At 55.8% G+C, this 15,950-nt stretch overlaps 1 protein-coding gene across 4 annotated transcripts in view; it reads right to left on the bottom strand.

Annotated features, from left to right (window-relative positions):
• Positions 1-1,322: 1,322 nt before the first annotated feature.
• Positions 1,323-15,950, bottom strand: part of MYO18A (myosin XVIIIA) — a 151,963-nt gene continuing 137,335 nt past the window's right edge. Inside the window, exons 39-43 of one of the 4 annotated variants that reach the window (XM_051992270.1) lie at positions 15,630-15,769; positions 14,548-14,592; positions 10,002-10,124; positions 7,368-8,679; positions 2,362-2,460 (exon numbers count right to left, since the gene is read on the bottom strand). In XM_051992270.1, coding sequence (XP_051848230.1) covers positions 7,371-8,679; positions 10,002-10,124; positions 14,548-14,592; positions 15,630-15,769 — 1,617 coding nt within the window. In that variant the 3' untranslated portion in view covers positions 2,362-2,460; positions 7,368-7,370. Of the gene's footprint in view, positions 2,461-7,367; positions 8,680-10,001; positions 10,125-14,547; positions 14,593-15,629; positions 15,770-15,950 lie in introns of all 4 variants that reach the window. The other 3 variants (XM_051992271.1, XM_051992272.1, XM_051992273.1) reach the window with 3 other exon arrangements.

The raw sequence follows: 15,950 nt of genomic DNA, 5'->3' as shown, positions 1-15,950 counted from the left end.
TGAAGTCCTTTGTCTAAGATGGAGTAAACCTTCACCCCTCAGTCTTTGGTGGTTATCCCATCCTTCCCATCTTTTCACTAGATCCCTGGTACCCAGAATTTCCATCCCTCTTCTTCATCCGTGTTCCCTGAGACCCCCTCCCTGCCTAACAGCAGCTGCCAGATGAAAACTCAGATACTATTAGTGTTCAAATGTTCACAGGTGAAAATTCATGGTAAATAACTAGGGATGTGATTTTTTTGGGGGGGGAAGGGAGCTTGGTGAAGGGGATGAAATGAGAGGGCAGAGACTAGTAAAAGAGCATAAATTTCGAATTGGAAGAGATCTCAGAGGCCTCATTTTACAGAGGAGAAAACGGAAGTGAAAGAAACCTTTCACAAGGTCACACAGAGAGCAAGGGCCAAAGGCAACTCTGGCGAATGCTCCTTGTGCCGTACAGAGATGGCTGCTGACCCAACAAAAGGTTGAGGGGGAAGACCGGGTCCCCTTTGTTTCTGCAAAGTCCAGTCAAGGAATTACATTGAGGACAGAGGTTCAACTGGGAGGAAAAAAAGCATTTTCTACTGGGAAAGGGCTTGGTAATCCGAGAAAAAAATGTGAATGATTATAATTGCCTTTCCTTGGAAATTTTGAACTCTGACAGAGCTTTCCAGTCTTAGTTTGAGCTAGGTGAAGGCACGAAGGCAGCAGATGGATGAGATGATTTCCAGATGACTTCCAGGCTGTCAGCTTGAATAGTCTGATGACCTTCCACAGGACCAAACTACATGACTATAGGGTAAAAAAGCCTGTGTCTTCTATTCCCTCCCATCCCAACCCCATCGTTTCCTTATGTTATTCATAAGGCTTTCTGAGCAGTTAAGCTCAAATTATAGGTCTAACTAGGAGTTTATCTCCCTGAAAGCCTGTATCCTGACTCAGAAACTGCAGGAAATTTGACAGGGTCAGAAGGAAAAGAAAATTTATTTCCATACTGAAAGTAATCAGGGGAAAAGAGACGCACAGTCCAAGTGCAAACCGAGAGAGAAGAGAAAGGGACCAGCAGAAGTGAACCAGGCTGTTCCACCAGGCATTGCTCTTTGGCCCTCGTGGCTGATTTTTTATCAAAAGGCTAACCGATGGGGGCTCAGCCCTAGAGAAGTTATATGGTCAGCATAGTGAAAGAAATGGGGTATTCTTTTGGGCATGGGGGAAAGAGAAAAAAAGGGGAGAAAGGGAGAGAAGGGAGGAGGAGGAGAGAGAGGGAGGGAGGGAAGGAGGGGGGAGAGGGGAGGAGAGAGGAGGGAGAGAGAGAGAGAGAGAGAGAGAGAGAGAGAGAGAGAGAGAGAGAGAGAGAGAGAGAGAGAGAGAATGAGAACGAAAACATAAAGGCTCAGAATGTAGGAAGGATGAGGGCTTGATGTGGGAGTGCAGGAGACTGGGTTCAACGGACCCACCCATCCCACATCACTTAAGAAAAACCCATTCTTCAGTGTTTCTGATAGTCAACACTCAAGGCAAGGCCTTCCTTTCCAGAAGTTGTGCTCTTATGTCAGTCTACTGGGACACAGGAACAAGGGGAGGGGTGGTTTGACTAAGCCCCAAGCCTGTATCCACACTTACCCCACTGTGTGCATTGTGGGGGTCGAATTGCCATGTCTGTCTAAGCTGTCTCATAGGCCCGTGGAACCCTCTGAGCCCACCTTATTCACTCTCTCAATCTGGCTCCCTCCTCTTCAGTTGGGCAAACAAAGGCTCAACTGAAGGGCAAAGCTGGGGGTCTGCCCCTCCCCCATCTCTCTCCCCCTTCCCTTACTGTAGCCTCTTTCTTCCTTCCCCCTTCCTGGGGACTTGGCCTTGGGAAGGTATTTAAATTATAACATAAAAAAGACAGCAGGCACTGAGAAGAGAAAGCCCTCCTCCCCAGAGGGAAGGATCTGGGGCTGCTCCCTCCAGGGGACAAAGCGACTGAAGAACATCCCAGTGGAGAAGTCCGATCCCAGCATGGCTCCCCATCCCCAAGGGCTAAAAGGCTGCTCCCGCGTGGCCCAAGGGGAATGTCCGAGCTATGCTGTCGATTACTTTGAAGGAGGCAGGAAAGGGTTCTGAGTTTTTCTCCGGACATTCTTCTCCTCTTGCCGTCTCTCTGTGGCAGGGGTAAAGAGCCACCATGTTCCGGAGTGTCCTCCCCGGAAGGGGCTGGAATAGGTCTTTCCCATGCAAAATGATGGTGCAGATTGAGGGGCGGGAAGGCGTGAGCCCCAGCATCCTTTGGGAGAGGCGTTTGCCTGTAGCAAGCCACGCTGGGAGAGGGACATCGGAGCAAATGTCATGGGCTACGCACTGGAGTCCCCCAGCTTGGCCTCCGTGTCGCTGTCGCTCAGGTAGCTGTGAGAGTATCGGGATCGGCCGGCGTGGTCCAGGGGGTCATGCTCATCGTCTGATCGGTCGAGGGCAAGGGACTTCTGGTAGCTGGAAGGGCTGCAAGGAGAGAAGAACAGACTCAGTGGGGGGCCCTTCAGGAGCCCCCAAAGCCAACTCTGGCGGCATCCTCTTCTTTTGGCCACTGCAAGCAGAGGGCAACCCAAGGCCAGCATGGGAGCCAAGGAGCCCTCATAAATAACCAGGGGTGAAAGAAAGGAGAGAAGCCTTGTGTTGGGCATTTAGAGCTCTTCCTGTCCTTCTTCTTTTTAATTAAAACTTTATTTACAAAACACATGCATGGGTAATTTTTCAATTTTAAACCTTGCATAACCTTCTTCCCCCCACCCCCTTCCCTAGCTGGCAGGTAGTCCCATACATGTTAAATATGTTGAAATACATGTTAGACCCAATACATGCTCTTCCTGTCTTCTTACACTTTATTCTCATGCACATTCTCCAGGATCCCCCATGTGCTGTTTCTTCCACGGAGGCCTCATCTCCAGCCTCCAGATTTTTACACTGGCTGGCCCCGATGCCTAGTGTGCTCCCCCTCTCTCACCTCCACTTCTTAGAATCCTCTTCAGGATGTGGCTCAGACCCCGCCTTCTGCAGAAAGCCCTTCCTGGTCCTCCCTTAGCTTCCAGTGCCTTCCTCTCAGATCATTGCCCTCTACTCTGCAGCTTGTGGAAATCCAGTTACTTACATTCTAACTCCCACATTAGAACAGAAGCTCCTTGGGGCAACCAGCCCTAGAATCAAGAACCTGAGTTCAAATCTGGCTCAGACGCGTACTAGCTGCGTGGCCCTGGGCAAGTCCCTTATCCTGACTGCCTCAACAACAGCAAAGAATGGAGGCTCCTTGATGGCCCGGGTCCAAAATGTGTCCGGAAAACGTGGGAATGGAGTGTTCTAGTGAATAGAATAAAGTAAATTCCACGTACGATCTCTCAGTTTTGGGAGAATCTGAATATACATAAAACACAAACTAGACCAAAGAATCATCCTCTGAAGAGTCAGAATTTGAGTTTTCTAGTGTCCAAGAGTCCCACATGACAAACCCGGATTATTATAGCCTGTTCTACACACACATACACACACTCACACAACTGTTGAGATCAGAGTTGAATTCAGGGCCTCCTGACTCCAGAGCTAGCGCGCTCTGCTGCCCCAAGGAACTTCCATTGGAACGTGGGAGGCACCATGTAAATAAGTCGATTCCAGCAAGTTACAGGGTAGCTAGCTGCCCCCAGGACCGCAGCTTTTAAAAGCCAGTTCTCCTAACCTTGGTTGTGTCTTGGACCTGTCGGGCAGCAGGAGCCTACAGACCCTTCTCAGAAGCAAGTTTTTAAATGTATAATATGAGATATAGGAGATGACAAATGAAACCAATTATGTCTATTTATGGGTGTATATGTATATATATACATACATACATTATATATATATATATATATATAATATTTTAGATGTAATATAAATAATATGTGTTTTAAAGTAAGTTCGTGATCTCCATGTTTTAAAGCTTGCTGGTTGTTTGGATTCTGCACTAATGACAATTCTCTCGTTTTTAGAAGAGATGATGGTCTGAGGAGACGTGAGGGAAGCAAGGCTTCTATTGCAAAGGAGCAAGGGCAGGGAGCCGTTCTGATTTGTACCCTAAGGATGGGAGACTGGGAGCAAGATCCAAGTGTGAATGGAATGGGAATGGGGGTAACAACTGATTAAATTAAGACCCTAGGTGTCCCTCCATCTGCACACTCCCTGCCTAGAGGCTACAGACCCTGCTCTTGCATCCCTGGGATTATCTGGCAGGACCCAGGGTCCTAGGTCATTTAAATTGTCATTTTGTGCCATGAAAGTCCTTGGAGCCACAGACAGAAGCCGGTGGACAGGGGTGAACAGATGCTAGATAGTGCAGTGGAGAAAGCGCTGAGCCTGCGCTCAGGGTAATCTGAATCCAAATTTGCCCGCAGAGGCTTACTAGTTGTGTAACCCTGGGCCAAGTCAAGTTAGCTACTACCTGCCTCAGTTTCTTCATCTGTAAAATGGGAGATAATAAACCTGTAGTTGGGAGGACTGAATGAGATGATAATTGTAAAGTGCTTTAACACAGGACCTGGCACATAGCAGACCCTATGCAAAGGTTAGCTATTATTATATTCTTCGCCTCCCTAATACCCAAGGGATTCTCAACCAACTTTCTCAGTATCACAAAGGAAAAAGTCCCTTGGCATCCAGCTGCCGAGCCCTTTCCATTTTGAACATTTTAACCAAATTGTTTAAAAAGCCTTCTTCCCAGAGAGCTGAGCCGGCATCTCTCGTTCAGGGCTGTCGAGAACAATTTGGCACATGGACTAATTCCCGCTGGAAGAGCCTGTAGTGGCAAGTCCCACTCCTCCCTCCTCTTCGCTGCAGCTTCCGTGCCCTGAATTCTCCCCGGTCCCTGCCACCAGATGGGAAATTAGGCCTCCCTCTCCACCACTCCCCTGCGCCACTTTATCCGCCCCCGTGCCAGCGAGGGCCTTGGGCCAACTAGGTTCTGACGAGCTCCCCTCCCGGCCTTTTTTCTTCCTGGCTTCCCAGCCGAGTGCTTTGGTTCTGGCCTAACGCCACCTGTGTCGATGGCGACTCCAATTCCCCAAGGTGACAATGTACAACAACTCCAGATTTGCTCCCGTTTCCCAGAGAAGGAGAATGTATCTAAGAGGGCAAGAACGGGACTTTTTCGGTCACTGATCTCCCCACCCAGGCTATAAAAAGGGACAGGGGGCTCAGAGCTAATGAGGTCCAGGCCTGACCGTGCTTTATCTTCCCATCACTGGGTTTACTCCCCAGATGAAAGCAGCACCGGTCTGGGAATTAAAGAACCTGGTTCAGACCTGCACTTAGGGCCCAGGTAGTGCTGAGTAAGTCACTTAACTTCCTCATCCGCTGTCTCCTCAGGCCTGGACTAGATCCCCTCTAAGGCTGTAAATGTACGAGCGTGTCCCGAGAGCCAGGACTTGGAGGTGTGCTTTCACCTGGATGGGAAACCCCAAGGTGAGGAAATTCTTTTTGCCAAGGTAGGCTGGCACCTGGGTCACTGAGAAATCATGGGACTTGCCTCACAGCCAGGACGGATCGGTGCTGGTAAAACCCGAACTCGGGTCTTCCTGGTTCCAAAGCCAGCTCCTGATGCCCTAGGCCATGCTCGCCTCAGCTTCAGTAATGATGTAACACTTGGACTCGGGAAGCCTTGGTGCAAATCTCACCTCGGACCCACACTGAGCAAATTACTCCCAAACGCCTGGGACCACAAACATCATCAGAGCTGAGATGTTGACGGTGCTTTGTAGACCATTTTCCCTACCTTATCTCATTGAGCGATACAACAATCTTGTGATAGGGACTATCATATGCCCCCAGTTTTGACTGAGTGGGGCTCAGAAAGAGTGAGGGGCTTGCCCAAGGTCGCACACACATTTACTAAGAGTCTGGAGCAGGAGCAGTGGGTATCACTGAATCTAAGGACAGGGCTCCATGTCCTATACCCGGGCTGCTTCTGACCCAGACACAAATAGGCATTCTCCCCCTGCTGGGGGTGACCCCTTTCCTGGCAGCACGGCTCTGTTCCCTAGGCAGGTGATGGTCTCTCCCTCCTCCGCACTCCCGGACTTCCTGCGTTCTCCCAAGCACCCCCTTCTACCGATCTGTCTCTTAGGACCAAAGACCCCAAGGATCACGGGCCAGAGCAGGGACTCTTCACCCGGGCCGGGGAACTCGCTGTATAACTTGTGTAACTCTGTCATAGGATGAGCTTCCTTTGTAATACAGGGCTTTTATTTTATGCATCTAAAAATGCTTCTGAGAGGAGCACAGAACTCACCAGACTGCCAAGGGGGTGCAGGGCCCTCAGAAAGGCTAAGAAGTCCTGGACCAAGGGAAGGCCGTGCTAAGGGGCCCTTTGGGCCAAGGCTTCGGCCCTGAGGAGTGAGACCAAGGATTTGGTTTGGCTCTGGGAGGTTCACGCAGTCCCCAGAGCTCAGGGGAAGGCAGGTTCCTGCTCCATCAAAGGCCCTGTTCCACCCTGCCGCAGACCCAGGCCCGCAGGCCGCCAGGCCGGCTCATTTCTTCTGGTCTCCGGCCCACCAGAGACGACCCAAGCAGGATCCGAATGTGCGCCAGGCCCCTGCCCCGCCTTTGAGCCGCCGGGCCCGCCCACACCCGCACACGGCATGCAGAGAGTGCTGGTTAGTTGGTGAGTCCGGGTACACACGGAGGTCTGGAGAGGTCCCTGAGGGGCCAGAAGGCCCGGGCTCCCGGATCACGGCTGGCTCCGAAGGAGGCCCCAATGCCCCACGCAGTCACCCTTCCTCGTCCTGCCTCTGACGGCAGCGGTGACCCCCCCGCCAGGGGACGGGCAGGAAGAGATGCCCAGAAGGGCCTCAGCTAACCAAGGGGCAAGCGGAGGAAGGAGCCTGGCCAGCCAGCCTTTCATCTCCAGAGGGAGACAGGGAAGCTCGAGCTGGGGAAGGCGAAGGGTCACTGCTTACACTCTCTGCTCTGAAACCCAGCGGTGACCGCGAAAGCTGGGAAGCAAACGAGATTTTATAGGCTCAAAGATCCTTCGTTCTACGGGGGGAACCAAGGGAGCGCCGGTGATGGGGTGACGAGCAGGGGCGGGGCCACCGTCTCCTGGGACCGCGGCCGGCGCTCATGGCTGCTCCCGAGTCAGAGCCAAGGCCGATGGGTTAAGCCCATGGAAGGCGACGCAGCGCCCCCTGCCATCTGTGCCCACAGCAAGGGGCAGAGGCACAGAGTGCGCCCCTGGGGCCATGGCTCGGCACCCGGTACCCGCGCCATCTCTGCCCAGACCGCCTCAGAGCCCTCTCCTGCAGGTAAGGAACTGCGCGCCCTCCCGGGCCATTAGTAGGGGGTGGCGCACACCGCACCCGCATGCCGCGCTCCCCGCGGGAGCCACCTACTGCTCAGTCGCTCTCGGGGCGGTACAGGTAGCGCATCATCAGGCTGTCCACCTCCTTCTTCCTCTGCTTCTCCTCCCTGCGAGCCTGCCTGCTGGCCCGGCCCCCGCCCTCGCCCTCCGAGGCCGGCCCCGGCCCCTCCGGGCCCTTCTTGACGCTGGAGCCGCTGCGGCATGAGACGGTGGAGCCGCTGGAGGAGGAGGAGGAGGAGGAGGAGGACTCGGAGTCCGAGGACTCGGTCTCCTTCTTCTTCTTCCTCTTCTTGGATTTCTTCTTGCTCTTCCGGGAGCGGGTCTTGCCGCGGTGTTTCCGCCTGGAAGAGCGCCCTGATGCAGAGCTGCTGCTGCTGCTGCTGCTGCTGCTGCTGCTCCTGCCTCGGCCCTTGCGCCTGCTCCGAGACCGCGACACGTCGGCGGCCGAGGCGGAGCGGCGCATGGTGGTGGTCTCTCTGTCTGCGGCGCCCAGCCGGGCGCTCCGGACGCTCCTGCGGTCGTCCTCGTCCGAGCCGGGCTGCAGGCTGCTCCGCTGGAACTCGGCGGGCTTGTAGCTCAAGACCTCGTTGATGGCGGCCTCCAGGTCCGGGTCGAGGCAGGAGCGGGGCCCGAGGGCGCGGAGGCCGGAGCCGGCGGGCTCGTCGGAGGTGACGGTCCGGGGCCGGGGGGGCACCGACAGGCTGCGGGCCAGAGAGGGGTGGCTGTACTGGGAGTGCAGGTCACTCAGAGCCACGCTGGCTCCGTCCTCGTCCCAGTCGTCCAGGCAGCTCCGGCCTCGGGACAGGCGGGACTCGGGGCTCTCTCGCCCTGGCCCGGAGGCCCTGCTCAGGCTCGGGCTGAGGGCGCCGGGGAGGCCCTCGAGCCGGGAGGTGCTGCGGCGAGAGCCGGGAGAGCCCGACAGAGAGAAGCTGAAGGACGACCAGGTCTCGTCGTCCCGGCCGCTGCGCCGCGTGGCCGAGGAGGCTCGGCTGACGGGGGCCGAGACGGTGGAGGACCGCTCTGGGTCGGGAGCCCACCTCTTCTCCAGCCCCCGGCTCACCCTGCTCCTGACCTCCGAGAGGATGGCGCTGCCCTCGTCCGCATCCTGGGCCTTCTTACAAGGGCCGGCCTCCCCGGCGGCGGGGCCTCGGCGGGCCTTGCGGGGCGGCCGCTCGGGGGAGGCCGCCCGCTCGCTCAGGGTGGTGAAGAGGGACCCCTCGTCCCCAGTGCCCCCGATGGAGTCCTTGAGGGTGAGCCGCTTTCGGTAGCTCAGGGAGCTCAGGGCGGAGGCCGGCCTCTCCTCCGGGCCCTTGCCCTCCTTGGGGACTGTGTTGAGAGACAGTCTGAGAGGGGCGTGAGCCCGAGAGGGGAGAGCCATGGGCGGCGAAGGAGACGGAGGGTGTGGGAGAGAGGGGAGAGAAAGCACAAAGGAACAAGCATTAAACCCAGAGAATAAAGGCCCAGGAGGAGGGAGGGGAGGGCAGAACAGCAGCGGCAACAGCAGCCCTGGCAAAGGGGGAGGGAGAGCTTCGGAGGAAATGAAGCAAAATAATTTGCGTCAGTGAAAATAGCTTCACGGAGAATGTCATGTAAATTAGACTATTGTTCTATTTCATCACTTTTCCCCCCACTAAAACGTTTAGTTCAATTTATTTCATTGTCAACTACCTGGAGCCTCGTGCGGCTCCGAGACGGATGGCAGCGGGGCGGGGACAGAGGCATTATCTGCAATAACAAAATGTTGCTCGGCCGAATAAATTAAACCAATTAGAGGTGGCCACTGGGCGCCGGTGGGGAGGGGGCCGGAGGCCGGGGAGGGGAGCGGGGAGCCGGGCGGGAAATCGCTTCTGCTACCCTGCCCAGTTAGCATCCCATTCACCCTCCACTGGCCCATTCTGTGCCCCACAAGGGGGTGGGGAAGGAGGGGACCGTGGCAGAGGGGGAAGCTGGCGGGGAAAGAGAGCTGCCCCTCTTCTCGGCTGCCATGTCAGGCAAGAGACCACCACAGACCTACAGAAGAAGGGCGAGCTCCCTGAAAACAAAAGCAGCCCCCCCATCCCTGGCAACTGGCTTTGGTCATGCTCGGAAGGGGCTGTGTGATACCCAAGCTCACCAGGCGCTGGGGCTGAGCTGGTAAGGGAAAGGAGAGAGCCGGGACCTGCTGGCTCCCAGTGCCTTGTGTTTCATTACTCCCAAAGCCCCAGAAACCCAGAACAAGCAAGGGCCTTGGCTGTGAACTCTCACCTCCCCCTGCCCCTGCCCTCCCCATCCCGGCCCTGGCCCATTAAGATTAAGGAAGCCCAGCCAATTTCTAGACCCGAGGTCTGCTGCTGAAACAGGAAAGGGTTAAAGGAAATACATCGGGGGAGGGCCCGAATAACCTGGTCCACCTAGTCCCAGTGGCCAGAAAACCCTCGGAAAATTCCCTCCCTCAGCAGCCCGGCCTGACGTGGACAAGCACTGTTGAGTCACCCACGTGGGAATGAGTAACTCCACTGGGGCCTCGTGGCAGACTCGGGCCCTTCCAGGCTTGCCACGCTCCCCGGAGCCGGGCAGGGGGACAAGCCCAAGCAGGACCCGCGAGGAGGGTCCGAGGGGACAAGCCCCGAGCTGAGCCCGCCTAATAGCTGCCCCTCCCGCCCCCCGTGGCCCCCACGCCACTCACCTGGAGCTCTTGAGGCTTCCATCATCTGAAGCAGCCTTGGAAGGACCCTTGTTTTTTGACAACCAAGACTTGACGCCATCGACCCGGTCTTCCAGCTCGGAATCCACGTCGGAGTCGCCCTCGCTGCTTGGACAAGCGCAGAGAAATGGGCAGGGCCGGGGAGGGGGAGGAGAGGAGGTTATATCACACAGGGTCCACAAGCCGGGTGAGAGGCGGAGGAAGCGCTTCCCTCGTGGAGGGGTGGGGGGATGGGGGGAGACATGCTTCTTAGTGGGAGGGGGAAACAGGTAGGAAGAGGAGGGAGGTTAGAGGCAGCTCACGGCCTAGGCAGGGGGCCCTGTCCGGCGCTCAGCACAGCGCCTGGCACACAGTAGGCGCTGACTCTTCTCCCTCGAGTTACACAACTGCATGACCTCCCCAAAGCACGACGCAGAAAGATACAGATGCCACCCCCCAGTGGGCGCTCCTTGGCTGGTAGGAAGTAGACCGGCGCAACCAATCAGAAGAGATCGACTGGCAAGGCTGCCCACCCCCCCTTCTGTTAAAGGGCTCATTCAAATGAGGCCCCGGGAGGCAGACAAGTCTCCTTAAGTACTCAAGCGGTGGGGGGGTCTAGTGGAGTCCGGAGGCCTGCTTGGCGATGGCCGGGGCACTGCTGGGCAGAGGCTCCTGCCAGGATCACTTCCAGCTCGTCCTCAGGTACAGACAGAGCCCCTCGAGGGCAGGGACCGCCTGGCTTCTATTCCTGGGCCCCCAGGGCCTCGTGCCCAGTACACAGCCCTCACCTAATCAATGTTCGCTCCCTGACTCCTGGTCACTCTCACTCCAATAGCACATAAGCCCCCTGAGGACAAGACTGGTTCATTTTTGTCCTACTGCCTAGTACAGGGCCTGGCATGGAGCAGGCCTAGGTAAATAAAGGGCGATTCAAGGTCACCCCATCCTAGTAGAGCATTAACGCCTTGAGGGCAGGGGTGATTTTATATTGTCTAATATTTTTTGTTTCATTTGTATTATTACTAATATTTTGCTTTATTATATTCTGTTTTATATCGGCATCCCCAGTGCCTGGTACACAGTAGGGCCTAAATAAACACCTAGGGTATTTATTTAAGTTAAATTAAAAGGATTAACAAAGTCCTAGAGAAGAGAGAGGCCGAGAAGCAGGAGAAAGGACTCTAACCACCCCCTGCCATCCACACTCTTTAGGTTTCTCAGGACCACGGCTCTGTCCGCAGAGGCCCAGGCTGGCATCTGCTTTCCTCTGCCACCCTTACTCAGCTTGCCACCTTCTCTCCCTCCCGAGGCAGAGGACTTCCTAGCCCGGCCCCACCCCCACGGAGGCCCAGGGTCTCCAAACGTTGACGTTAGCATTGCTGGGTAAAAGCAACCACATCCAGGAACAAACTCACCCCCGGAGCTTCCTGGCAAGGATTCATCTCCTGCATGGCGCCAATGTAACATCCTCAACGTACACACCCTCGCTCAATAAACTCCAAGGGGAACGCTACCATCAGACAACCTCCCACCCGGCAATCAGACACCTTCACGATCCGGCCCCACCCCCCTTGTCCCCCTGCACCTCTGCTAGCTTCCAGCCAAACTTGCTGCTCCTCACACAGACCCCCGTCCCTGCACAGGCTGCGCCCCGCGTCTGGGAAAGAATCCTTACTCCCTTCCATCCCCAGGAATGCCTCGTTCCAAAGCCTTCTAGAAAAGGCTTTCCCCGACCCCCTTTTCCTGCCTATTTTCCCTCACTCCATCAGATACTGGGGCCCTCCTCCCTGAAATAACCTTGTATTTATTCACATACATTTTGTATACAATTACACCTGCTTACATCGTCTCTATCAATAGCAAGTTAGTGTGGGCAAGGACTGCGTTTTTGCCTTTGTATTTCTGTGCTTGGTATGTATTAGGTGCTTAATAAGTGCTTGCTTGTTGACTGATTGATAGGGAAGGAAAAAAAAAAACAAGCTTCTGAAATTTAGCAAAAGACAAGAACAACCACCAATTGCCGTTTCCTCCACATCTCTCTGCTACAGAAATGCCAGGGTTTCTCCTTGGTATAAATTTCCTTTCATTTGTGTCAACGGGAGAGGGCTGGCTCTTGAATTATGTTCTTGAATAAATAGCCACACACAAGCGCATTCGTACGCGAGCGCGCACACACACTCACACACCCCAAAGAGAAACCACCTGACACGCTTATGGGCCCATGTGAGAGCCCCGCTCTTGGGGAGGAAGAATAAATAGGTAGGTTTTATGGGCTTCTGTCAAATGCAAAATTACAGTAGAGACAGGCTAGCTGAAGCCCTGAGTAAACAGGATTTAACAGCCGCTAGCCCAGACCTCTCCAACGCGAGCCATGTGCCATCCCGGCCTGGCAGATTTACGGTGGTACGCAGGCCCGCGGAACACCGGTGCCACCTGATTTATGCATCCATGTTTTAAAAAAAACCCAATGCCCAAACCAGCCCTCCCCCCAGGCCCTCCCTCTCCCACTTCAGAGCTCCCTAATTTATCACGCCGTTCATAACCATATTGATCACTGGTGCCGAATGCAGGCCGAATCTATGTCTACACGTTAAAAGGATTTCTGTATAAATCTCCCTTAATGCTGCGCTGTTTACTGCTTTCATTAAGGTTATGGCAATAACAACTGTATCTATAAGTAAATCGAAACATTATTTTCCGGCCCGCCTTTCCACGCTCGATAACTCGGTGCTGGGGCCCAGAGCGGCTCAGGCCGGCCGGCCGGCTCCCCGCATCTGCCAGGACCCAGCTGGAACCAGTAGGGCGTGAGGCTGCTCCCAGCACCATCTTAAATGCGCATTTTATCAGCCTGCCCCAGAGCTCTCAGACACCAGGCTGTGGCAGGGCCCGGCTCGGGAGGCAGACAATTATAGGCTCAGAATAAGAATCCTCCTCGTTCTATTCCGGGCGGCCACTGGGGCATCGGGCGCCCGCCCGCCCTCCTCTCCCGCTCTGGCAGGACCGAGGAGGCCGCTCGGGCCCCTTCCCATAAAACAGTCAAGGCCGGTAAACAAACTCCGGGGCAGGCGGCTCGGGGCCGGTGGAGTTTTTAAATGGCCAGAATTAAACCTGGAGTCAAACACAATTTATGTCCAGGCTTGCGTGCTATTAGTTAACTGGGAGCCAAATCATGGGGGAACAAACAAACGGAGACAGAACGGCGGGGTATATTAATTGTGTGTGACAAGCGGGCTCCAGCGGCCCTCTATCACTGTTACACACTATTACATTTATCATTAGCTCTTATGGATTTCTTCACTCCTGCCAGCCCATCCTGGTCCCGGGAAGAGTCCATGGGTCGGGCGGGAGGAACGGGCAGGAGGGGGCTCGGGGCTACGCTGGGATCCCTCATGACCTGGGGGATGGAGGCCCGCCTGTCGTCTCCGCCCGCTGAAGAGCAGGAAAAGGAAGCTGGGAAGTGGGACTGGGCCTGGGGCCCTGGTACAACCTGACAGATGTGGTCTCTCACGTGCACACACACACACAGTTCTCTCAATGCCCAGGATACCCACAGGCAATCAAGTCCCCTCCATCTGGCATTCGTTATCGCCTCTGCCTGGGGAGCGGGCTGGTGCTTATTTGCATGAGCGCTTTCCCCAGACAAGGCCAATAGTAGAGCCCCCCCACTAGGGCTGCCAAACAAGGTAATAAGCCCTCTGACAAAAAATAATAATAATAAAGTCCCAGCTTCCTCCATTCTGGTTCAGGCCCCGAGTGAGAGTAAAGACTGAGATGAATTCTACCCCAATCTCTGGCTTACCTTAAGGGAACAGAGGCTCTTAACCTGGAGAGTTCACAGACCCCTAAGGGGTCTGCAGAGAGATTTCAGGGAGTCCTTTAGGTGGGGGAGGGGGCGCTTACTTTTCACTAACCCCTTACTGAAATTCATCACTCCCTTCAATGATTCAAAAGCATTATTCTGAGAAGGGGGGACTGGGTTGATCGGACTGAGAGGCCTTTAACATGAGAAGGGTTAAAATCCTCTGGATGGGAGGGGCTGGCTGTAACGAAGAGACAATCCCAGTGGGTAGAGGGGGTGGGGGAAGCTGGAACCCAATGAAAGGAAGGCTGTGGCCATGGGGTGGAGAGGTCTGCTCGGCAGAGCCCTCTGACTCATGGGAGGGGCCGGTAGGAGCCCAGAAGCAGCCTCACAGGCACTGGGCCAGCTCTTCTGACCCTGTCCGGGGGGATGGGGAGGGTCTCTGCTCCCTGATCCCACTCCCAGGGCCAGCTTCCTCACCAGAGCAGAGGTAATCCCTAACTAATCACCTGCCCCCCCCCCCCCAACGGCCTTCCGTGTCCCCTGCCCCTAGGGAGCTTCTGGGGCCCAGCCCTCCCTGCTCGAGTCTCATTAGGAAACGAGGTAGGGGATGTTACGAGTTAAGAGGCTTGACAAAGAAGGCGAGACGGGTGCCCACATGCTACATGCAGCGAAGTGGGGAGAGAACATGGACTCAAAGGTTAGAGACGCCATATAACAGACAGAAAATGCAAATGCTTTGATCCTCACAGCTTATTCTTTCTTTTCTGATACTTTGTCACCATGTCCTGCAAACTGGAAACGGGAAGAAATAAAAAATAAAGACTAGGTGGGCCGGACAAATAGGCAGTGGAGGCTGGGGAGGAGAGGGCACGACGTGGGGAGAGGGCCTGAGGGGGCTATCCTGCTGCTGCCATACCCGGGGGCACCAGGTTTACAGTTAGGGGAGCCGAGTTCAAAACCAGATTCTGTCACTAAATACTCAGGTGATCTCGGGCGAGTTACTTTATCTCCCTGAGCCTCGGTTTCCTCGTCTGTCAATTGAGGGAATGGGACTAGATGGCCTCAGGGGTCCCACCCAGCCCCTGCCTCTGGGGTCTCGTCCCAGCGCCACCTTCTGCCCATGGCCATGCCCTTTTGTTCCTGCCCCACACAGGGTGAGCCGGCAGGCTGCTGGGAGCCCTGGCTAATGGGGAAAGAGGGAAGAGCCCCTTCTGGACAGTGGGGGTGGGAGGAAATGGGAGAAGTGCCCAGAAAAATTCACGAGAGACTTTCTGAGGGAGAAGAGGTCCAGTCTGAGAGAGCGACGTGCTAGCCCCTCAGTCCCCCCAGCGCCCCATCCTCCGGCCTCCCGGATGCCTCGGCCCGAGACTACAAATCTGTCTCAGCTAAACCGTTCCCTGGGTGGGTTTTATGGGAGGAAATCGCTGGCACAGTAGCGAAGCGCCGGGCCCTTAAATCTCTGTTCTCCCCGGACTGGGACAGGCGCCATCGGAAACACAGCTAAACAGGGGAATAACTCATCCTGAGCAGGCAGAGGGCTGGGAGGGAGACAGGCGCACTGGGGGTGGGGGTGGGGAGAGTGAGGGAGGGGGCTTCTCCTCTGGAGGAGGCGATGCAGGGCGGAGGAAAGCAGCCCTGGGGGACCAGGCCCCGAGCCTCTCTGGGCTCTCGGCCCAGGGGGGCCCCGAAGACTCGCCTCTGACCCTGCGGGGACCCCAGGACAGTGGGCTTCCCTAGGCCATAACTGGGGCCTGGCCCCGGCACAGAGAAGGCCCCAAGTCTCTGCCTCTCTCTGCTTTGGGGCCCCTGCACCTCCCCCCGGCCCCCACCTGTTAATGAGATCCTCATTGTCGTCGCTTTCCATTTCGTCCTCGATGGCCGCCTGCAGGTCCCCGATGCGCTTGAAGGCCAGCTTCAGGTCCGCCTGCAGGCTCTGGTTCGCCGCTTCTAAGCTCTCCAGGTCCATCTCCTAGGAAGGGCACAGCAGCCAGACGGTTTGTGGGAGAGCCTCCCAGACCCCGGGAAGGTGCCCTGGGCTAACACCCCCCCAGGTCCCCAAGGGCGCAGGACCCCTGGCCCAATGGCAGCTCCAGGGGATGCCCTGAAAGACTCCAGACCACCCTGGTGGGTTGGAGCGCTTCTCCTCAGGT

This window comes from Antechinus flavipes, chromosome 4 (genome assembly GCF_016432865.1).
Source record: "Antechinus flavipes isolate AdamAnt ecotype Samford, QLD, Australia chromosome 4, AdamAnt_v2, whole genome shotgun sequence".
Taxonomy (NCBI): Eukaryota; Metazoa; Chordata; class Mammalia; order Dasyuromorphia; family Dasyuridae; genus Antechinus; species Antechinus flavipes.
The sequence above is the reverse complement of the archived record's forward strand: the minus strand, read 5'-3'. Positions and strand labels throughout refer to the sequence as shown.